Genomic DNA, 16,006 nt, shown 5'->3' on the forward strand with positions numbered 1-16,006 from the left:
AGAGGCTTTACAAATGTATGGTTGTTAGAACCAGAGTGTTTAGCAATGGGAACCTCTCATGCTGCATGAAAAGTTACATGCATGTGTAATGGTACTGACCGGATGCAAAGACTAATTCTGGATTTTATTTATGGATATTTGAAAGGACTTGCTTTGATATCATTTAAATTAAGATTACGAGATTGAGCAGTGCTTGGTGACATTTGTAAAAGGCATTTGTAATTTAACAGTAAGTAAATGCAGGGCTGGAGGTGGGGCTAGATAATCTCAAGAGGTCCCTTCCAACTTGAATGGTTCTGGGATTCTAGTGGTGGTTAGATTTACAGCAATTCAAAAAAACCCCAAAACAAACAAAACCCTCAGCAATTCTGATTTCATTTGAGAGTCATTCTGAATCACAGAATAATGGATTTTGTGAATGTGTGTTTACATTTTTTTTTTATTATTTTTTTTTTTACTGTTTTGTTTACCATTCTTAGGAGTGAGTTATGAACCCTACCATACTTGGGTTTTAAGGTGGTGTGTTTTTTTGGCTTGGGATTTTTTTGGTTGGTTGGTTGGTGCTTTTTAGGTTTTTTTTCTCTCTCACAGTTTCAAAAATTGTAACTCCTGTATTCAGCAAGTGGTTTTAGGTAGAGTATCAGAAAAAACTTTTGTTCTACAGGAAAATGTGAAGGACGTCTTCACCAAACAAAATTGGTTTGTTTCTTTCTGTTAATGACAGCGAGAAAAAAAATGGACTTTACTGCTAGGCTAAATGCTTGAAATTCTGGAGATTTTTTCCTTTTAAAAGGAGTTTTTCAATTTTATTTTTTTTAACTCTTTTTCAACTAAGAACATTGAATGCTGTTTCATCGCTGTGTTTTAACTTCAGCCAACAATTATGCCTTTTAGGATGTTGAATAAGTCTGATTTGGTAACCATGCTTCAACAATGCATGGAAATTTTGCTGTCATCTTCCAGAAAAGAGTTTGATAAGACAGTAGAGAAGTTGAAGAAGTTCTTGACCGAGTTTCAGAATCTAGAAGGTGGGTGTGTACCATCATGTATTCCGCTGTGGATTGTATAAAAGCTGTTTTGGTGTCTGACCAATGGGTTTCATTTTCCCCAAGATACCCTGTCACTGTATCAAACCATCAGATTTGCAGGATTGTTTTTTAAATACATGCACAAAATTACAAAATGTTTATATTCTTTACTGCTGTGGCATTCATGCTTTTTATGATACGGAAGAGCGATGTAAGATCAGCAAACATTACTCGCTAAATGTCTCATACGTGTATTTTGAGCATTTTAGCATACGTTGCAATTGCCAAAAACATTTAACAAATAAAAAGCTGTATTGAAAGATAAATAGCAGCAGACTTCCTTATGATGTGGTATTTAGTCCAAATGTACGTGAAGTTCTTTGACCTGCACGTTCAGAGCTAGGACACCAAGGGCCAGTTGTCAGGGCTCTGTTGACATGCTGTAACTTGTCAAGCCCATATATTTGGTTGTTCATGGTAGAGGACATATTTCAGAGCAACAGCCTTCTGTCTTTCAGAAGCTGACATGTTCCTTCTGAAACAGGAGTATGATGTAATCCAGCATTCTTCTGGAACAGGAATTTCGTTGCCTCCCCTGAAATATGGAGAAGCACTCTTCAGTGTTCTCCCCTTTCAAAGATGAATTGGTTATCACCTGGTCTGTTTTATGCATATTAATTGAGCTCACTACCAGTGTGGTCGCTACCTAGCATTGGACAAGTAGGCAGTAAGCCACCAAATATTAATTAATTAATATTTAATTAATTCAATATTAATTAAAGTAGTCTTGCAATGCTTTAGGGTTAACTGAGCGTTGTCTAGAAGAATTGGCTCTTGCCTGTTCCATGTATTTTTTAATAGATGTAGTAATAGCAGAGCTGTGCTAGAGGAAATAGGTCAGCACTTTGAAAAAACTGTGTATGTCACTGAAGGTACCAGCACTGAAGAATCTGAACTATGCTGGAAAACCTAAAGGTTCATCTAGTTTGGCTCAAAAAGAATTGGAGCAAAAGGCTTTTAAGTAGTTGGATTTTTACCTTGAGGAAATAAATAAGGAAAAACAACTCTGGGAATTCAGGGACTCGCAGAATTATGAAACAAAAAAGACAGTATTTATTTTCACTTAGGATTTGAAGATGGTTTTAAAGCAGAGAAGGTCTAATGAATCCATGAATGATCTTACTTTGTTTTCAAAGTGGATTTAAACTGTAATGGAAAAATTAGAAGGGGAAGTTAAAATAAACTGTACATTAATAGGTTGCTGAGTTACATAACTTTTCACTTTATATATTTATGTGATTATATTGATCTTTAGCAGGAGTTCTCAGAAGTCTGCCAAAAATTTTATGTACCCAAATTGCCCACAGAACCCTTAGAGTGAAAGGGTAGTCCAAAATACTATTTTTTTTAGCAACAACAAAGTCCATTGTCCTGACTGCCTAATGAACTGAAAAACATAAAATCATGAAGCCTGAGGAAGCAAAATATCTTTATGTTCAGTCTATTTTGAGCTGAAGGATTTGGGGGGAAAAAAATTGGTGTAGTAGTGGAGAGGAAATTTTCTGTTTTGAAATCTTCAACATGTATAGAAATGTCCACAGGGCCCAGGAAATAGCAAATCATTCTATGTAGGTCACAAAAAAGCTTTAATATATCATGATTGTCACTGTTGATTAGAGCTTTACTTGTGACCTATAGGTGGAACCTCCATCTACTATCTTCTTAAGTAAGGCAAGAAATCTAGTTAGCTTTTGGTTTGATATTGTTTATTGCTCATCCTGGCGTTGATGATGCTTTGGAAGTTTTTGGTTTTTTGTTTTCTCGTAAAAATTACTAATAATTGGTGCAATTGATAACAAACTATATGGCTATGAAAATGAAATTTTGTTATAAATTAAGATGAGAATAAAACTGGGCAATGAAATACCTTAGCACACTTCTGGTTTGCTGCTCTGGTTGCAGTTCTGAGTTACATAGGGAGAACTCATTTCTCGCTCAGTGTTTTCCTTCACATGAGAAGGGACAAAATACAGTGTGTGGCATTTTGAATACACCTAAAGCATCAGTAGTATCTAATACTCATCTGTCCAATTTAAAAATGTTGAGAATATGACCTAGGATAGCATAAACAGAATTCATATGATGAGCAAGGCTTGTGCTGGATCTTTGCTTCAGTTAGTTAATTACTGTTGGTTAAGCTGCACTGCAGACTCCTTGTTTGACAAGGTGCAAGATCAAAAGCTGCCTGTGTTTGGGTCTGTGTGAACAAGTAACTGAACACTTGTCAGATTGCTTGGGTTAGGGGGTTTATGTAGGTCGACAGGAAAAGTTTACCCCACATATCAAACATCAGTTTTGTTCTAGTAGCAGAAGCTTTCCAAGAACAAGATGTGTCCATATCATCACAAAAGGAGCTCCAGAAGAAGACAGACCTTTATCATCTTCAGAAGGTTAGGCCTGTGCAGGCTTTATTGACTAGTTCCTTAAATGAATCTTTTAAGATGTAATTGTTCATGGTTAGTTCTTCCCAGCTTGCTGGAGCTCTGTGTAAAGGTTGTGTATAAGTGTCTCATCTTAAAAATGAATGAATAAATGCCAACTACGTATGTCAGGTCCTCCTGACACATAGAAAATTATAGAAAATATCTATCATAAACAAGGATTTTAAAATGCAAAGTAGATGTTTTCTTTTTATTTAACTACTAATTTGAACATTCTGCCTAACACATGTTTCTTTGAATTTCCCAAACTCCTATGGGTTTGAGAATTGACTACATTTGCCTAAATAAAAATAACTGCACAATCAAACATCATCAGTGAAGACATGCCAGCAAAAATTAATTATACATGTTAAACATATAGATTGTGTTCTCTAGAGAATAACTACCTCCCATGTAGTTTTATGCACCACTTTTTTTTAAAGACGTTGTTGGAGTTGAAGGAATCAAGGCGGTCTAAGAAACTGACAAAGTTTGAAATGCTTCGTTTTGAAGTTGTTGACTATATAGACAGTCTTGTAAGGTGAGCTTTCCCATTTTATATTCCTGCATTAGTTTGCACCATAAGTTGCAGATGAAATTTTACTAACGTGTTAGTCTCATTGAAATTGTGTCTTGGTCCCTGCAGAACACTTTTTTTTGATTCCTGTTCTTTTTTGGAGGTCTTTAAAAACAATAACTAAAAAAACCCACCTTTTTTCCACAGATTAGTTGAAATAATTGGTATATGGATTGACCAACTTACTTTGGCTACAGAAAAAAAGTTGAGGGAGGACTGGGTATACATAGCAGAAAAAAGTCTTTACCCTAATCTTTGCTGATCTGTTCTACTTATGAAACTGTACAGATGTCAAGTGTGATATACTGTTCATTTTGGGAACTGTTTTGGTGAGCAAGCCATAGCAGATACAGTTTTGAAGGCAGCTGTGTAGTGGAAAATGTGAAAGGCTTGTTGTGGTGGGGGACGAGATGAAGGCACTTAATTATAGAGCCTTGGGCGGGGAGGGAGGCAGAGAAGCTAACAGAAGTATGACTGTACCAAGAAAAAAGCTTCAGATATGAAGACAAAGATGAGCAGAGACTCATCATGAGGCCTCAGGATGGATAAGCAAAATCTATGGAGTACATGATGGGTGTTAGCATTTTAGCTGCTGCCCTTAGTTTTGAATTTGTCAGTGGCCCAGCTAGAGTTCTATGCTAAATCCATTAGATGTAGAGTTGATAAAAACAGACTTCTCTACTTAAAAGTTTTTTTTTCAGTGCTGTTCATATTGTTTTTTCAGAGATTTGTCTGTACTGGTTGGGAAACATACATTCTTGTAGTCTCTGACTGCAGCAGACTTCTGTTATTTCCCTTAAGCTGAGGCTTGTGTCTCCCCCACTTTCCCCATACCCCATGCCTTTTCAGAAAATACCTGGTTCCTGCAGACCGCAGGACTCTGCACGAGATACTGTATTTCAACACAGCTGCTGTTCTCCGTGGGCACCTGAATGCTGCCCCGAGAACTGCACTTCATACAGCTTTAAATAACCCACACTGGTACCTGAAGGTAAGAAACAAGTGACTTGTTCGTGGTGCTGGGATAGTTTCTGAAGGCTACCTGTGAAGATGGTGTGCAAGGATTAGTTTTGCTGTTTCATGAAACTTGGCACACATTCAGCTGTTTTGCAGAGAACTAGCAAGTATTGATAAGCAACTAGGGACTTTGTTCAAAGAGTTAGGGAATCTGTCTGGCTGAAATAGAAAAGGTAATTCTGGAAAGAGTTCTATATGAGGAATCCATTTTCCAGAGTGTGGTCTAGTCAGAATATTTTTCTTTCTCCTGTAGAGGTAGCAGAAAAGTAATTTTGTCCTCCACTACAAATGGGATGACTGTCCATGGAATAAAATACAATGTCTGTTACTCTTTCCAAAGACTTTCTTTATAGAGCTGGTGCTTAGTCCTCACTGTGTAGATTAGCTGTAAGATGAAGGCTGTTCAGGCAGAGTGATAACATGAAAACAGCTGAAATACAGCATATTGTTGTGTATTGATATCCTTTGTTTTCTGAGTCCAGGAAAAGGATTGTCCTTGATTTTATCAGCTGACCCTGCCCTTTTCTAGAGGAGAAAAGAAGCCCATTTTCCAGTTCTTTCATAAGTCAAACTCACAGGATGACCAAAAGAAAGAAATAGAGCAGGATTTGGAAAAGGAGTGAACATATATTGCTTTTGCTCCTTGATTATAGATGCTACTTGGAAGTTGTCCTTATGCCCTAACATTTTCTTAAAAACACGATTATAGTTTTGAAAAAAAAATGTTGGTTGTAGCTGTATCTGAGTAATTACACGTTACTTTAGTCAAAGCCAACACTTATCAGGAATCATACTTGATAGAGATCAGTCTCTGAAATCTATGACCCGATTTGTATTGGGTTTGTTGGCTCTGTGCCTTGATTTGAATGAGGGTTGTTGGTTTTACTGTGTGACGGAGTTATTTCTAAAACCACTTACAGAGCTTATTTGTGAAAACAGTGAGCTACCATTAAAGAAACCTAATATGGACCTTAGTAATTTATATTATTAGAAAACCTGTAAAAATATAGGACAGCTAGCAAAATCTAACTGCTGATATGTTTAATAAGTATCCTCTTTGATGAGTTGATAGGATTTAAATCCCTCTGTCATCCTGTACTTTGCTCTTTGACATGCTTTAACATATTTACAATGTTTTCTGAGAAGACTGTGAAGGTTTGGCGTGGTTTCTAACAGCAGCAGTATTGGCTGAGTACCTTGCCTAGCATTTTAATCCATGTGAGCCAAATAAATATTTTCTTAATTGTATCTATGACTTCTGCATGGCTTGTGTGTTCCTGTGCCATGACCAGAGCAAAGTTCTCTAGAGCTGTCCTTTCAAGAAGGCTAGGACGGAAAAGGTCCTCAGTGGAGTACCAGTGAGTGATTAATATGTAATGCATTGCTTACAGGAATCCAGTCCAGTTATTTATTTAGCAAAATATTTATCATGGAGAACAAAAAACGAAAAAAAAGAACCCAAAAAACCTGCACCAAAACCAGTGTAATTCTGTTTTCACTGATCCCTTGAAAATTCAATAAGTTGTAACTTGGGGTACCAGCTTCCTAATCAGGGAAAGAGGATTTGGTCCTTGCAATAACAACATTGATTCCAGAGCAAGGTAGGAGTCGGTCCTCTCTCCAGCTTCTAGGGACAGGGTCAGGCAAGAACACTCATCAGCAGTGTTCTGGGTTGTTCCCACTCCCATTCCCTTCTTTCAGAAGCAGCACCTCTGTGCTGTACAGATGGTTTCACAACTGGCTGCTCATTCTAGGGCAGCTTCCTGCATGTCAGCCTAGTTATTTGCTCTGGAGGACATCGCGTGTGCTGCTGCCTCAGGAAGCTGAGGTTTCCCTGACGGCAGCTGCAGCTCCCTCCTGCTGTGCTGCAAAGACTTGGCCTAGTTATCACAGGCAAGGCTGGGATCTGGCAGGTGCTGGGAGAGACCCTGCAGTGCCAGTCAGTAATATCTTTTCTGGATCATTCTTGGCACTTGTATGTGGTCCAGCTAGGGACTAATTTCTACAGATAAACCTGCTCAGGAGAGTACAGTTGCTCAGGAAGTTGCATCCTCTCTTGGTTGTGATAACTGTCCTGACCTTAAAACTAGAAAATCAATGCAAAATGTCCAGCAATGCCAGGTTGGCACATGGCTGAGTAGTAGGAAGCCATAGAGTCACGGTGCAGTAGCAGAGGGGAAAAGAGAAGGATGTAGGGTTACCCTTCTCGGCAGTGATGAACCACTAGATCTAGATCAGTGAGAAGGTGTAACCTCATGTGTGCTGGTTAGTAATGCAGGAGTATTTGAAACTGTTCTGATACGCTCCTGAATTACAGTCTGGTAAACTAATGTCTGCACTGTCACATTTTGAGGATTTAGCCATGTTTCTCTGAATTTTTCTGGAAACGATCTGGACTGAACTGACAGACATTAACCTAATGTCTGGAACTTTTGTGTTCCTTGTAGAGTAAATAAACTTGAAAATTGCTAGGTGTTCTGGAAAGTGTGAAATGTCTCATAGGTGCTCGTGTCCAAATTGGATCTAAGTCTCACAAATTGCACGAATTGAGATTTATGAAAAGTAAGCTAGAGATTCTTGAGCAAAGTTATATTCTTTGCCCAGCCTTCTTTCCTATCTTGGAAAGCATTTACTTATAAAGGTGTCATTGCTAGAGGTTTATAACTTTCCAAAGTAGCTTGTGTATTTTACTAGCATCTAAAAGCATTTTAGAAAAAATTTCTGTGAACTGAATTTCTGTGATCAGTGGTTATTTTCATGTTAAGAGGGCTGACTTCTTAGAGTGCCTGAAACTGAAACGAAATACTGTAAATTTCTGCAGCTGTACCTGGGAATTTTGCCTCTGGCTCAAGTGACTTTTCTACTTCTCAAGTAAATGGTTCAGTGCTGATGACCTGTATCCAAGTGGAAAGCTGCCAGAAAAGGATCTAGGGGTGCAGGTCAACAGCAGCTGAACATGAGCCAGCAGTGTGCCTTGGTGGCCAGGAAGGCCAGTGACACCCTGGCCTGTATCAGGAACAGTGTGGCCAGCAGGACTAGGGAAGGGATTGGCCCCCTGTACTCAGCACTGGTGAGGCCCCGCCTTGAGTCCTGTGTCCATTTCTGGGCCACTCAATTCAGGAAGGACACTGAGGTGCTGGAGCAGGTCCAGATAAGAGCAGTAAAGGTGGTGAAGGCTCTCAGGAGTGAGTCCTGTGAGGAGCTGCTGAGGGAGCTGGGGTTGTTTAGTCTGGAGAAAAGGAGGTTCAGGGGAGATCTTATCACTCTCTACAACTACCTGAAAGGAGGTTGTAGCCAGGTGGGGGTCGGTCTCTTCTCCCAGGCAGCTAGTGATAGGAGGAGAGGAAATGGCCTCAAGTTGCACCAGGGGAGGTTTAGATTGGATATTTAGAAAATTGTCTTCCTGGGAAGGGTTGTCAAGCCCTGGAACATGTCGCCCAGGGAAGTTGTGGAGTCACCATCCCTGGAGAGATATAAAAGAAAGGTAGTGTGGCACTAAAGGACATGGTGTAGAAGTGGTCGTGGCAGTGCTTGGTTAACAGTTGGACTTGATGATTTTAGAGGGCTTTTCCAACCTTAGTGATTCTACAAATTTCCTGAAATACAGAATACTTCGTGAGAAATCAGACTTTTGCTTTTATAGGTGCTGAGTTTCAAGCCAGAGATGAATAATGGTTACATTTCAAACTTAAAACTCTGATAAGAGAGAAGCAATTATGGTTTTTAGTACATCTGACAGATCTATACTAAGTCTTCCTCTTCCTTTTGAGGGTGTAGGGGGAAGGGATACTTTTCTATTTTCTACATAGGCAAATCATGACTTGTTTCTTTTCCTGAGTCCATAAAACAGAGTATTTCATATGTAAATAGCACTAGCAAAAGAACTGGGTAAAAGCCTAGTCAGATAACCACTCTTTATAGTAGAGATGGTATAAGTGTACAAATTCACAGAAGGAACACCAGGAGTGAAGTAGCTGGGTGGCATTTTGTTTGCCTTTTTTTTATGGTATGTTTTCTTATTTTCCTGCTTGTTTTTTGGGTTTTTTTTCTTCTTTGTGCTATCAGCTTGCCATTACACACAAATAGGAAACATTTGGTTAGAATACCTGCCATCTGAATTTCCTGGAATAGTTATAACTAGCCCTTAAAATTGTTCATGATTAAAAACCCATCGAAATTACTGCCTTCAATTTTTTTTCATCAGAATCAAGCTTTGAAGTGTGATGGAGGAAGCATTTCTAATAAAGCCCCTGACATTTGCATAGTGTATAAGCTTCATTTGGAGTGTGGCAGATTAATCAATCTCGTTGACTGGTTAGAGGTATGTGATGATGCAAATACTACCTTTACCTGCTTTCAGTATTCTGATTTATCTTTTTCTGCATGTCTGCTTTTCTTTAGTGCCCCTGCTGACAGCTTAGATCCTTGGCATACCTTGGTCCACAAGAACACACAGTAATTCCAATCAGTCTTCCTCTATTGTGAATCATTTATTTCCAGCACTGTTACTCTGTGATGAAAATATTTTGCTTCTGCTTGTATTTTATGTTTGGCACAGGTCACATTTTGTGCTTCACAGCATCCCCTGGCAAGAAACTGTTTAGCTTGACTACCTGCAGTTTAGAGGATACTTCTTTTGATTGTTCTATGTTGTTTGCTGCTGCCTTGTTTGTATACTGTATTTTCCTACTCAGACTCCTGCTGTCCCTCAGTTTATAGATTTCTGCACAGCCAGCTTTACCTTTCTCATTTCCTCAGAATGTTTAAGCATTCTCACTTTGAAAATATTTTTCAGTTCTGTGGTTTCTTTGAGAATGGGTCAGTACTCAGAACTGTTTTGAGATTTAAAATTGGAGGCACATGAGTTCACTGAGTGATGTCTTGCATTCTGTATTGCTTGCTCTTTTGATTGTTGCTGAATTGACACGCTCATAGAGCTATCACTCCAAGATCTCAATCCTCCTGAGTGATAGCCATTGGCTCGGAGCTCACTATTTTATATGCAGCTCTGTCTGTGAACTGTATTAAATCTGTGCTGCTTTTCTCTTTCTAGGCTTTCTCAACTGTGGTGATGGCAGGTGAGGAACCAAATGCAGATACAGCTTCCTCAGACCAGATGGATGATATTATCCAGTATCCTTTCTCATTTCTCTCAACCTTGACATTTAAATGCTTAAAGGATTTATGAACCAATGTTTTTAAAATACAGGTTCATGTGCACTGATAACTAACTTCAGAAAAAATACTACTTTAAACAGCCATAATGGACTGAAAATGTCTAAGAAACAGACCTGCTGAAACAGTTGGGATGGGAGTGGTGAGGCAGGAGAGCAGCTTTTGTCCATAGGAATTGTTTGGGTCTGAAACAGAACCAGAAGTCCATAAAACAAGTTGAAACTGTTTGGTTAAATCATCTCAGAGTTTGTATAGCTGCTGTATAGGGGTAAGGCATTACTGGGGAACAGATGGTAGGAGGGCTGTGACCTAGAGAGCAGATGGAGAAATAGAAACAAGTAGTCCATTATGAGGAAGATGAAAGCACTAGCAGAGGAGTCACTTACAAATGTAGTGTCTCAGTAGAAGCCGTGAGTTCCGGTACCTTAGGACAAAGTAAGCAGCAGAATGAAGATTTTGTGGAAACTAATCAACTCTGATCCTGAACTGAGGAATGAAAAATATTTAATGGATGAGCATTAGAACCAAAACCCATGGCTACAGCAGTAGTGCTGCCACAGAGTAGAGATGAATAGTTGTACAAAAGGAAGCTTAGAGCACATATATTTATGTGCTCTAATACTATATTTTGCTTTTCTTTAGTATAAGGCCTTTCCTTTTTTGCAAGCTCCACTGGTAATTAACACCCACAGTAAACTGAATTCTCTAACTCAGGAATAAAAGCTGTATGTCAGGAATGCAGCAAGAAAGATATAGTGAATAGCAAGTAAGGAGAAGGTGGTGCTGTTTTATGAAATCTCAAAAAAAAATCTCTATAATTATCTATCTTTCGGTTTTTTTTGTCAAGAGGCACAAAGTATAAATTCTTCTGAGACACCACAAAATTAGTATCTTTGTAGGCTTTAAGCTTCTCTTAGCAGTGGGGAAAGGAACTCTTCCTTTGTTGCCACATTGTATGCATGTAGCAGAAGTACTGATTAGATTGAAGATTTGTGCTTCTGTAGGCAAATCATGCTCTGCCCTTATTTCCAACGTTATTGTGCAACACGTTGTGCAAGCTGTCTGTGCTTGCCGTGACTTAGAAATCTTCCCCTCCTAGAGAGAACTCCATCAATGTGTCATAAAAAGTGTGCTTGGTTTCCTTTACTGAAATGTCCAGTGCTCGCTTTATTCGAGCTGTTTCTGAGCTGGAACTCTTGGGCTTCATAAAGCCCAGCAAGCAGAAAACTGACCATGTGGCAAGGCTGACATGGGGAGGCTGTTAACGTGCCACCAAGGTGCTAATAAACCTGTTCTTTCCAACACTGCAATGGCTGTGTTCTCACTGAACCAGTCCTCGCTAACTTTGCTACTGAGTCAAAGTCAACAGTGGCTGAATGTTGTGAGATACATTCCCAGTGCCTGGGCAGGCTTGAATAGCGATGTTGTTTTTTAATGCTCATCCTTCCTGTGCAATGTACTGCACTATTAATGCCCATGTTCCAAATGCTGTATCGTTGTGCCAGTTTCAATCTTCTTTGATGTGTGGTATTTAACAGTACACTGATATAACTCAGGCTAGCAAGCCAAAAGGACAACACTGGCTGTGTAAGCTACAGAAGTGATGAAGCAGTATTATTAACAAGCTGATAGGACTTGAGTCATTATTATAAAATGCCTTCCAAATCCTTGAACTTGATTTAAAAATAAATAAAACAAGTACGCTAAAAACAACAATGAACTTCCATGTTCAGCCTCTGTTGTATGTTCTTCAAAACTGGTCCTAACTCCCTAAAAACTGCTTCTTGAGGAAGAGGTGACATAGCTATGTCCCCAAGAATAGTTATGAATATACAAATTTTTGCTCTTTGAGAAGAGCAAAAGTGAACTGTTTAAATCATCCCCTTTTTCTAGTGAAGTTGATCAGTACTAGCTGACTTTTGCTGTCAGGGAAACTTGTGTCAGCACAGACTATGTGACAACACGGCACTCATGCACATTAGAGGAAGGCAGTAAAATCCACACCTAAAGCACACACTGTAAACCTCCCTCTTTGCCAAGGATTTGTGCTGTAGGCAGGCAAACAGCTGCGTGAAAGTAACTATAGGTTGAGCATGTAAAAGCGCTGCTCATGTGACAGATCTTCAAAGAACCTTCTCAGCCCAACCTTTTTGCTTGACTCGGTTTGGGGAGCAAATGTTTTTATGCTGATGCCAGCGTCCTGTGTTTTTCAACCATGGGAAAAGCCTTGGAAACCAAAGGGGAAAAGCTGTGTTGCCCTCCAGAGCAGAGTGTCTGCCATGCCCTGAGGGCTGTGAGGGACGCATTCCAGCAGTTTGTATGGGCGGGGACTTCGGGTCAGCCTTAACACCTTGGAGGGCCTCACTTAAGAGATGTGTTCAGACTTTGTCCCTCCCAGACTTCAAAGCTGAGTGGTAATTAGTTTATTGTAAAACACTGTATGTACCTCAAAAAAGCTTCCAGACATCCTCAGCTGACAGAGAGGATTACAGGGTTCACTTTCCTTCTGAGGCAGTGAAGTGCTGCTCTTTGAGCACATGTTCAGCCACCACTAAACTCCAGATGCTCCCACTTAGTTGCATTGGCACTTCAGCCTACTCAAAACAACTGGAAAGGATAGCCTGGAGCTCTGAGGACTGAACCAGATAAACCAGATCTCACTAGAAGGGGGGAAGTCCTATTACAAGAACCAGTAACTTACCAGGCTGTTTCCCCAGGAATCTATATAAGATAGGTCAGGCTTGTTTTAAAACACCTTCAGAGAGGGTAGGAGTATTTTCCAGTTGCTCTAATTGCAGACACAGCAACACATCCTGCTGTGCTTAAGGGAGGGCCTGGTTCTAAATGGTGCCAGTTAGTTAGGAGAAGGAGGCTGAGTTTATCAGCCTTTATACTGCCTGAACATACACCCTGGGAAACAACTATGAAAACTCAAAGTGTTGAGTTTTTAGCATCTCAGTGGAGCACTTCTAAAAGTTCCACGAAGACACAGGGGTAAAGAATTCCACTGTTCTTCCCTGCAAAGAACCAAGCTCAGGGACCTGTCTCATAGCAGTCTTTGTGTGTGAGGCTCTCCAGCAGCAGAGAGGAAAGCGAGCTGTTTCAGCAGAGGGGAACACTGAACAGCCCGTCCTGAACCTCACCCATTTATCTTGCAAAGGAACTTGACAAATGAAAGAGAGCAGCACCAAATGTCTCTCTGATGTGCAAGAGGACAGGGAGCCACGACCTCTGCTGCACAGCTGTCCCCTGCCACCTCCCCTCTGCTAACCTCACACTAGCTAACTTTCACACCCCTGGCGGGTAAAACATTCAGAAATAAAGAGAAGCCAGCCTCAACAGTGTGTGGCCTTTAATCCCCAAATGTGCAGGCAACATCACATTAAAACAGTAAAATTAATAGTTATTGGCTGTTTCTTCCCTTTAACTAATAACATAAATTTTTAAGGTTAAAGTCACATTTGCTGTGCTACATATGGTTTCTCAGGATCAAATCTTTAATTCTGTACTTGCTGCTTAAGACTGCAAGATGTATAAAGATGTATAAAGACATGTATATTCAATAAAATTATGTAGGAAGGACTGTGTAATTTCATTTTCTTCAGCAAAGAGGGCAGGAAGATTGAACAGTTAAAAACACAAACCTAAGAAAAGAGATCATAAATTTAATTTAGTTTGCCTCTCTTTCTTCAGATGCAGGACTTTGTAGTCAGAGTCCTACCTGCCAGGAAAGACCTTAGCATCACTGAATCTGAAACCAACATCAGTAACAGCTTAGACAACCTCACGTATCTTCACTGAAATACAGACACAGGAGATTTCAAGTGCAGAATTAAAGGTTAGTTTCTACAACTGTCTGCATAGTAAAAACATGTTCTGCAGATATTCCACAAAACTTCCACTGTCTGCAATGTTCACTGAAAACAGAGGACAAAAAAAAAGTGCCAATGTCTGCAGTAGCTCTGAAACTGTAACAGCATAAAGGTTCTGAACTGCTAACTGTATCATATTCTTAGGCAGCCACATCTTGCAACAAAACTACTGCCAAAAATCAGACCTGAATGCAAGTTAACACTTGTTTTGTTTTCAAACTCTTTCTCTACTGTTATAGATGCTGTTCTTTGACACCTCTACACTACTGCACTATTGGTTTCAAACATAAACTTCATAGTTTTTCTTTTATCTCAGAGCCAACAACAGCAATAAATTACAAGAATATGCCAGGTGCCTGTAAAAGCCATTCATTCTCACAGTTTTCACCCCTGAGAATGACTTACAATGCAGAGGTCATGAGCATAAACTCCTAATACTTCACCAGCCTCAGTTTTTTCCTCCCCACTGTGGAATAGGAGAGCTTAAATCCTTTCCGATTCCCAACTCAGGAATGGAGAGTGCACTTTCATGAAACAGTTTCTTAAAAGAACCTGCTACTGGTCGTGCTGCTCAAGAGTACATAGGCAAATCTCAAACATCAGCACACAAGATTGCTTGAAACTCCTTCCTTTGCAACCTTGAAAAATGCTGAAGCATCTTATGGTTCCATGCTCTCACATCTAGACACAAAAATCAACACACAAGATGTACATGCTGCTTTTTTAAGTGCACAATAACTGAGATCTGCTCGAAATTTACACATCACTACCTCAAAAACAGGCTAACCAAGATCTTTGGTTTCACTCTGTTAAATTGCAATTGACTGTCCTCAGTTTGCCTGGCTTTTGGCTAGACTACAGTTACATAGAAATTGCAAAAATATTCTAAATGTGGTCACCACAAAGGGTAGTGCCTAGAACTGAGTAGTTATTGAATTGTACCCATTTCTACTTGAATCAAAAGCCTTTGAAAAGGCTCTCCAAGGCAGGTTTATTTTCAAGCACCAGCCTGCTCCTCACAGCACCCCAATTTTCCTAATTTTTTTCAACAGTCATCAAGCTGCCAATCATTTTCCTACTGAAGAATGTCACTTGTTAGAACAAGCCTTTCATGTGTAATTCATCAAATCAGATACTGATGCCGAGATTAGGAAAAGGAGCCAGTTTATAGTCCAAGACAGAACAAGCAGCATGTTAAAAAGTGAAATTTTTTGAAGAATGCAACCTCGTTTTCAAAACAGGCACAAATTAGGCATACCACAGCTGTGATGCATGGTAGCATGGTATTTAATATGCCAGAAGACTGCTTATTATGCATCAACTTGGAATAGCACAGGAGTGGCTGGGTACTAACACAGGAGATACAGGAGATGATCGGGATGCTGGAATTTGCATGGTGGTCTACCTAGAAGCAGTGGTTTTCCTGGCTTGGGCAACTTAACAATAAAAGGGTTGGACTTGATCTCAGAGGTCCCTTCCAACCTGGCTGATTCTATGATAAGGAGATCAAAAAGTGAGAAGAAAGAGGAAGGGGACTGAAGGCTTCAAGGCAGATAACAGAAATTACAACCCTTGATAGTTTTGTTTTTATCTTCAGTGACAGAAGGCCAGAGAGGAGAGTGTAGCAGAGATTTCTCATTTCTGACATTGTGGGGAAAAAAAGTAGAAATTATCCAAATATTTTGGTAAGAGGTTTCAGGAAACAGCAGAAAATACTCTGATACTGTGGCAATATGCCCGACTTTGAACCTGTAATCTTGCTCAGTGAAAAAGTTCACTAAGAACCAGAGCTCATCACATGGCTTCTCTGATACCATAAGCATCAGCAAGAATCAATTACTGAGTCTTTCTACCAGC

The 16,006-nt window shown here is 39.7% G+C and overlaps 1 protein-coding gene across 2 annotated transcripts in view; it reads left to right on the forward strand.

The window, feature by feature from the left end:
- The window catches only part of ORC3 (origin recognition complex subunit 3), a 34,329-nt gene extending 22,332 nt beyond the window's left edge, over window positions 1–11,997 (forward strand). The window contains exons 14-20 of one of the 2 annotated variants that reach the window (XM_051777935.1): window positions 895–1,028; window positions 3,393–3,478; window positions 3,952–4,049; window positions 4,935–5,076; window positions 9,307–9,423; window positions 10,156–10,235; window positions 11,437–11,997. In XM_051777935.1, coding sequence (XP_051633895.1) covers window positions 895–1,028; window positions 3,393–3,478; window positions 3,952–4,049; window positions 4,935–5,076; window positions 9,307–9,423; window positions 10,156–10,235; window positions 11,437–11,542 — 763 coding nt within the window. In that variant the 3' untranslated portion in view covers window positions 11,543–11,997. The remainder of the gene's footprint in view (window positions 1–894; window positions 1,029–3,392; window positions 3,479–3,951; window positions 4,050–4,934; window positions 5,077–9,306; window positions 9,424–10,155; window positions 10,236–11,436) is intronic. The other variant, XM_051777936.1, reaches the window with a different exon arrangement.
- Window positions 11,998–16,006: the final 4,009 nt, after the last annotated feature.

The sequence above is a fragment of the Manacus candei genome, unplaced genomic scaffold (assembly GCF_025592945.1).
Source record: "Manacus candei isolate 608988 ecotype Guabito, Panama unplaced genomic scaffold, ASM2559294v1 h1tg000011l, whole genome shotgun sequence".
Lineage (NCBI taxonomy): Eukaryota > Metazoa > Chordata > Aves > Passeriformes > Pipridae > Manacus > Manacus candei.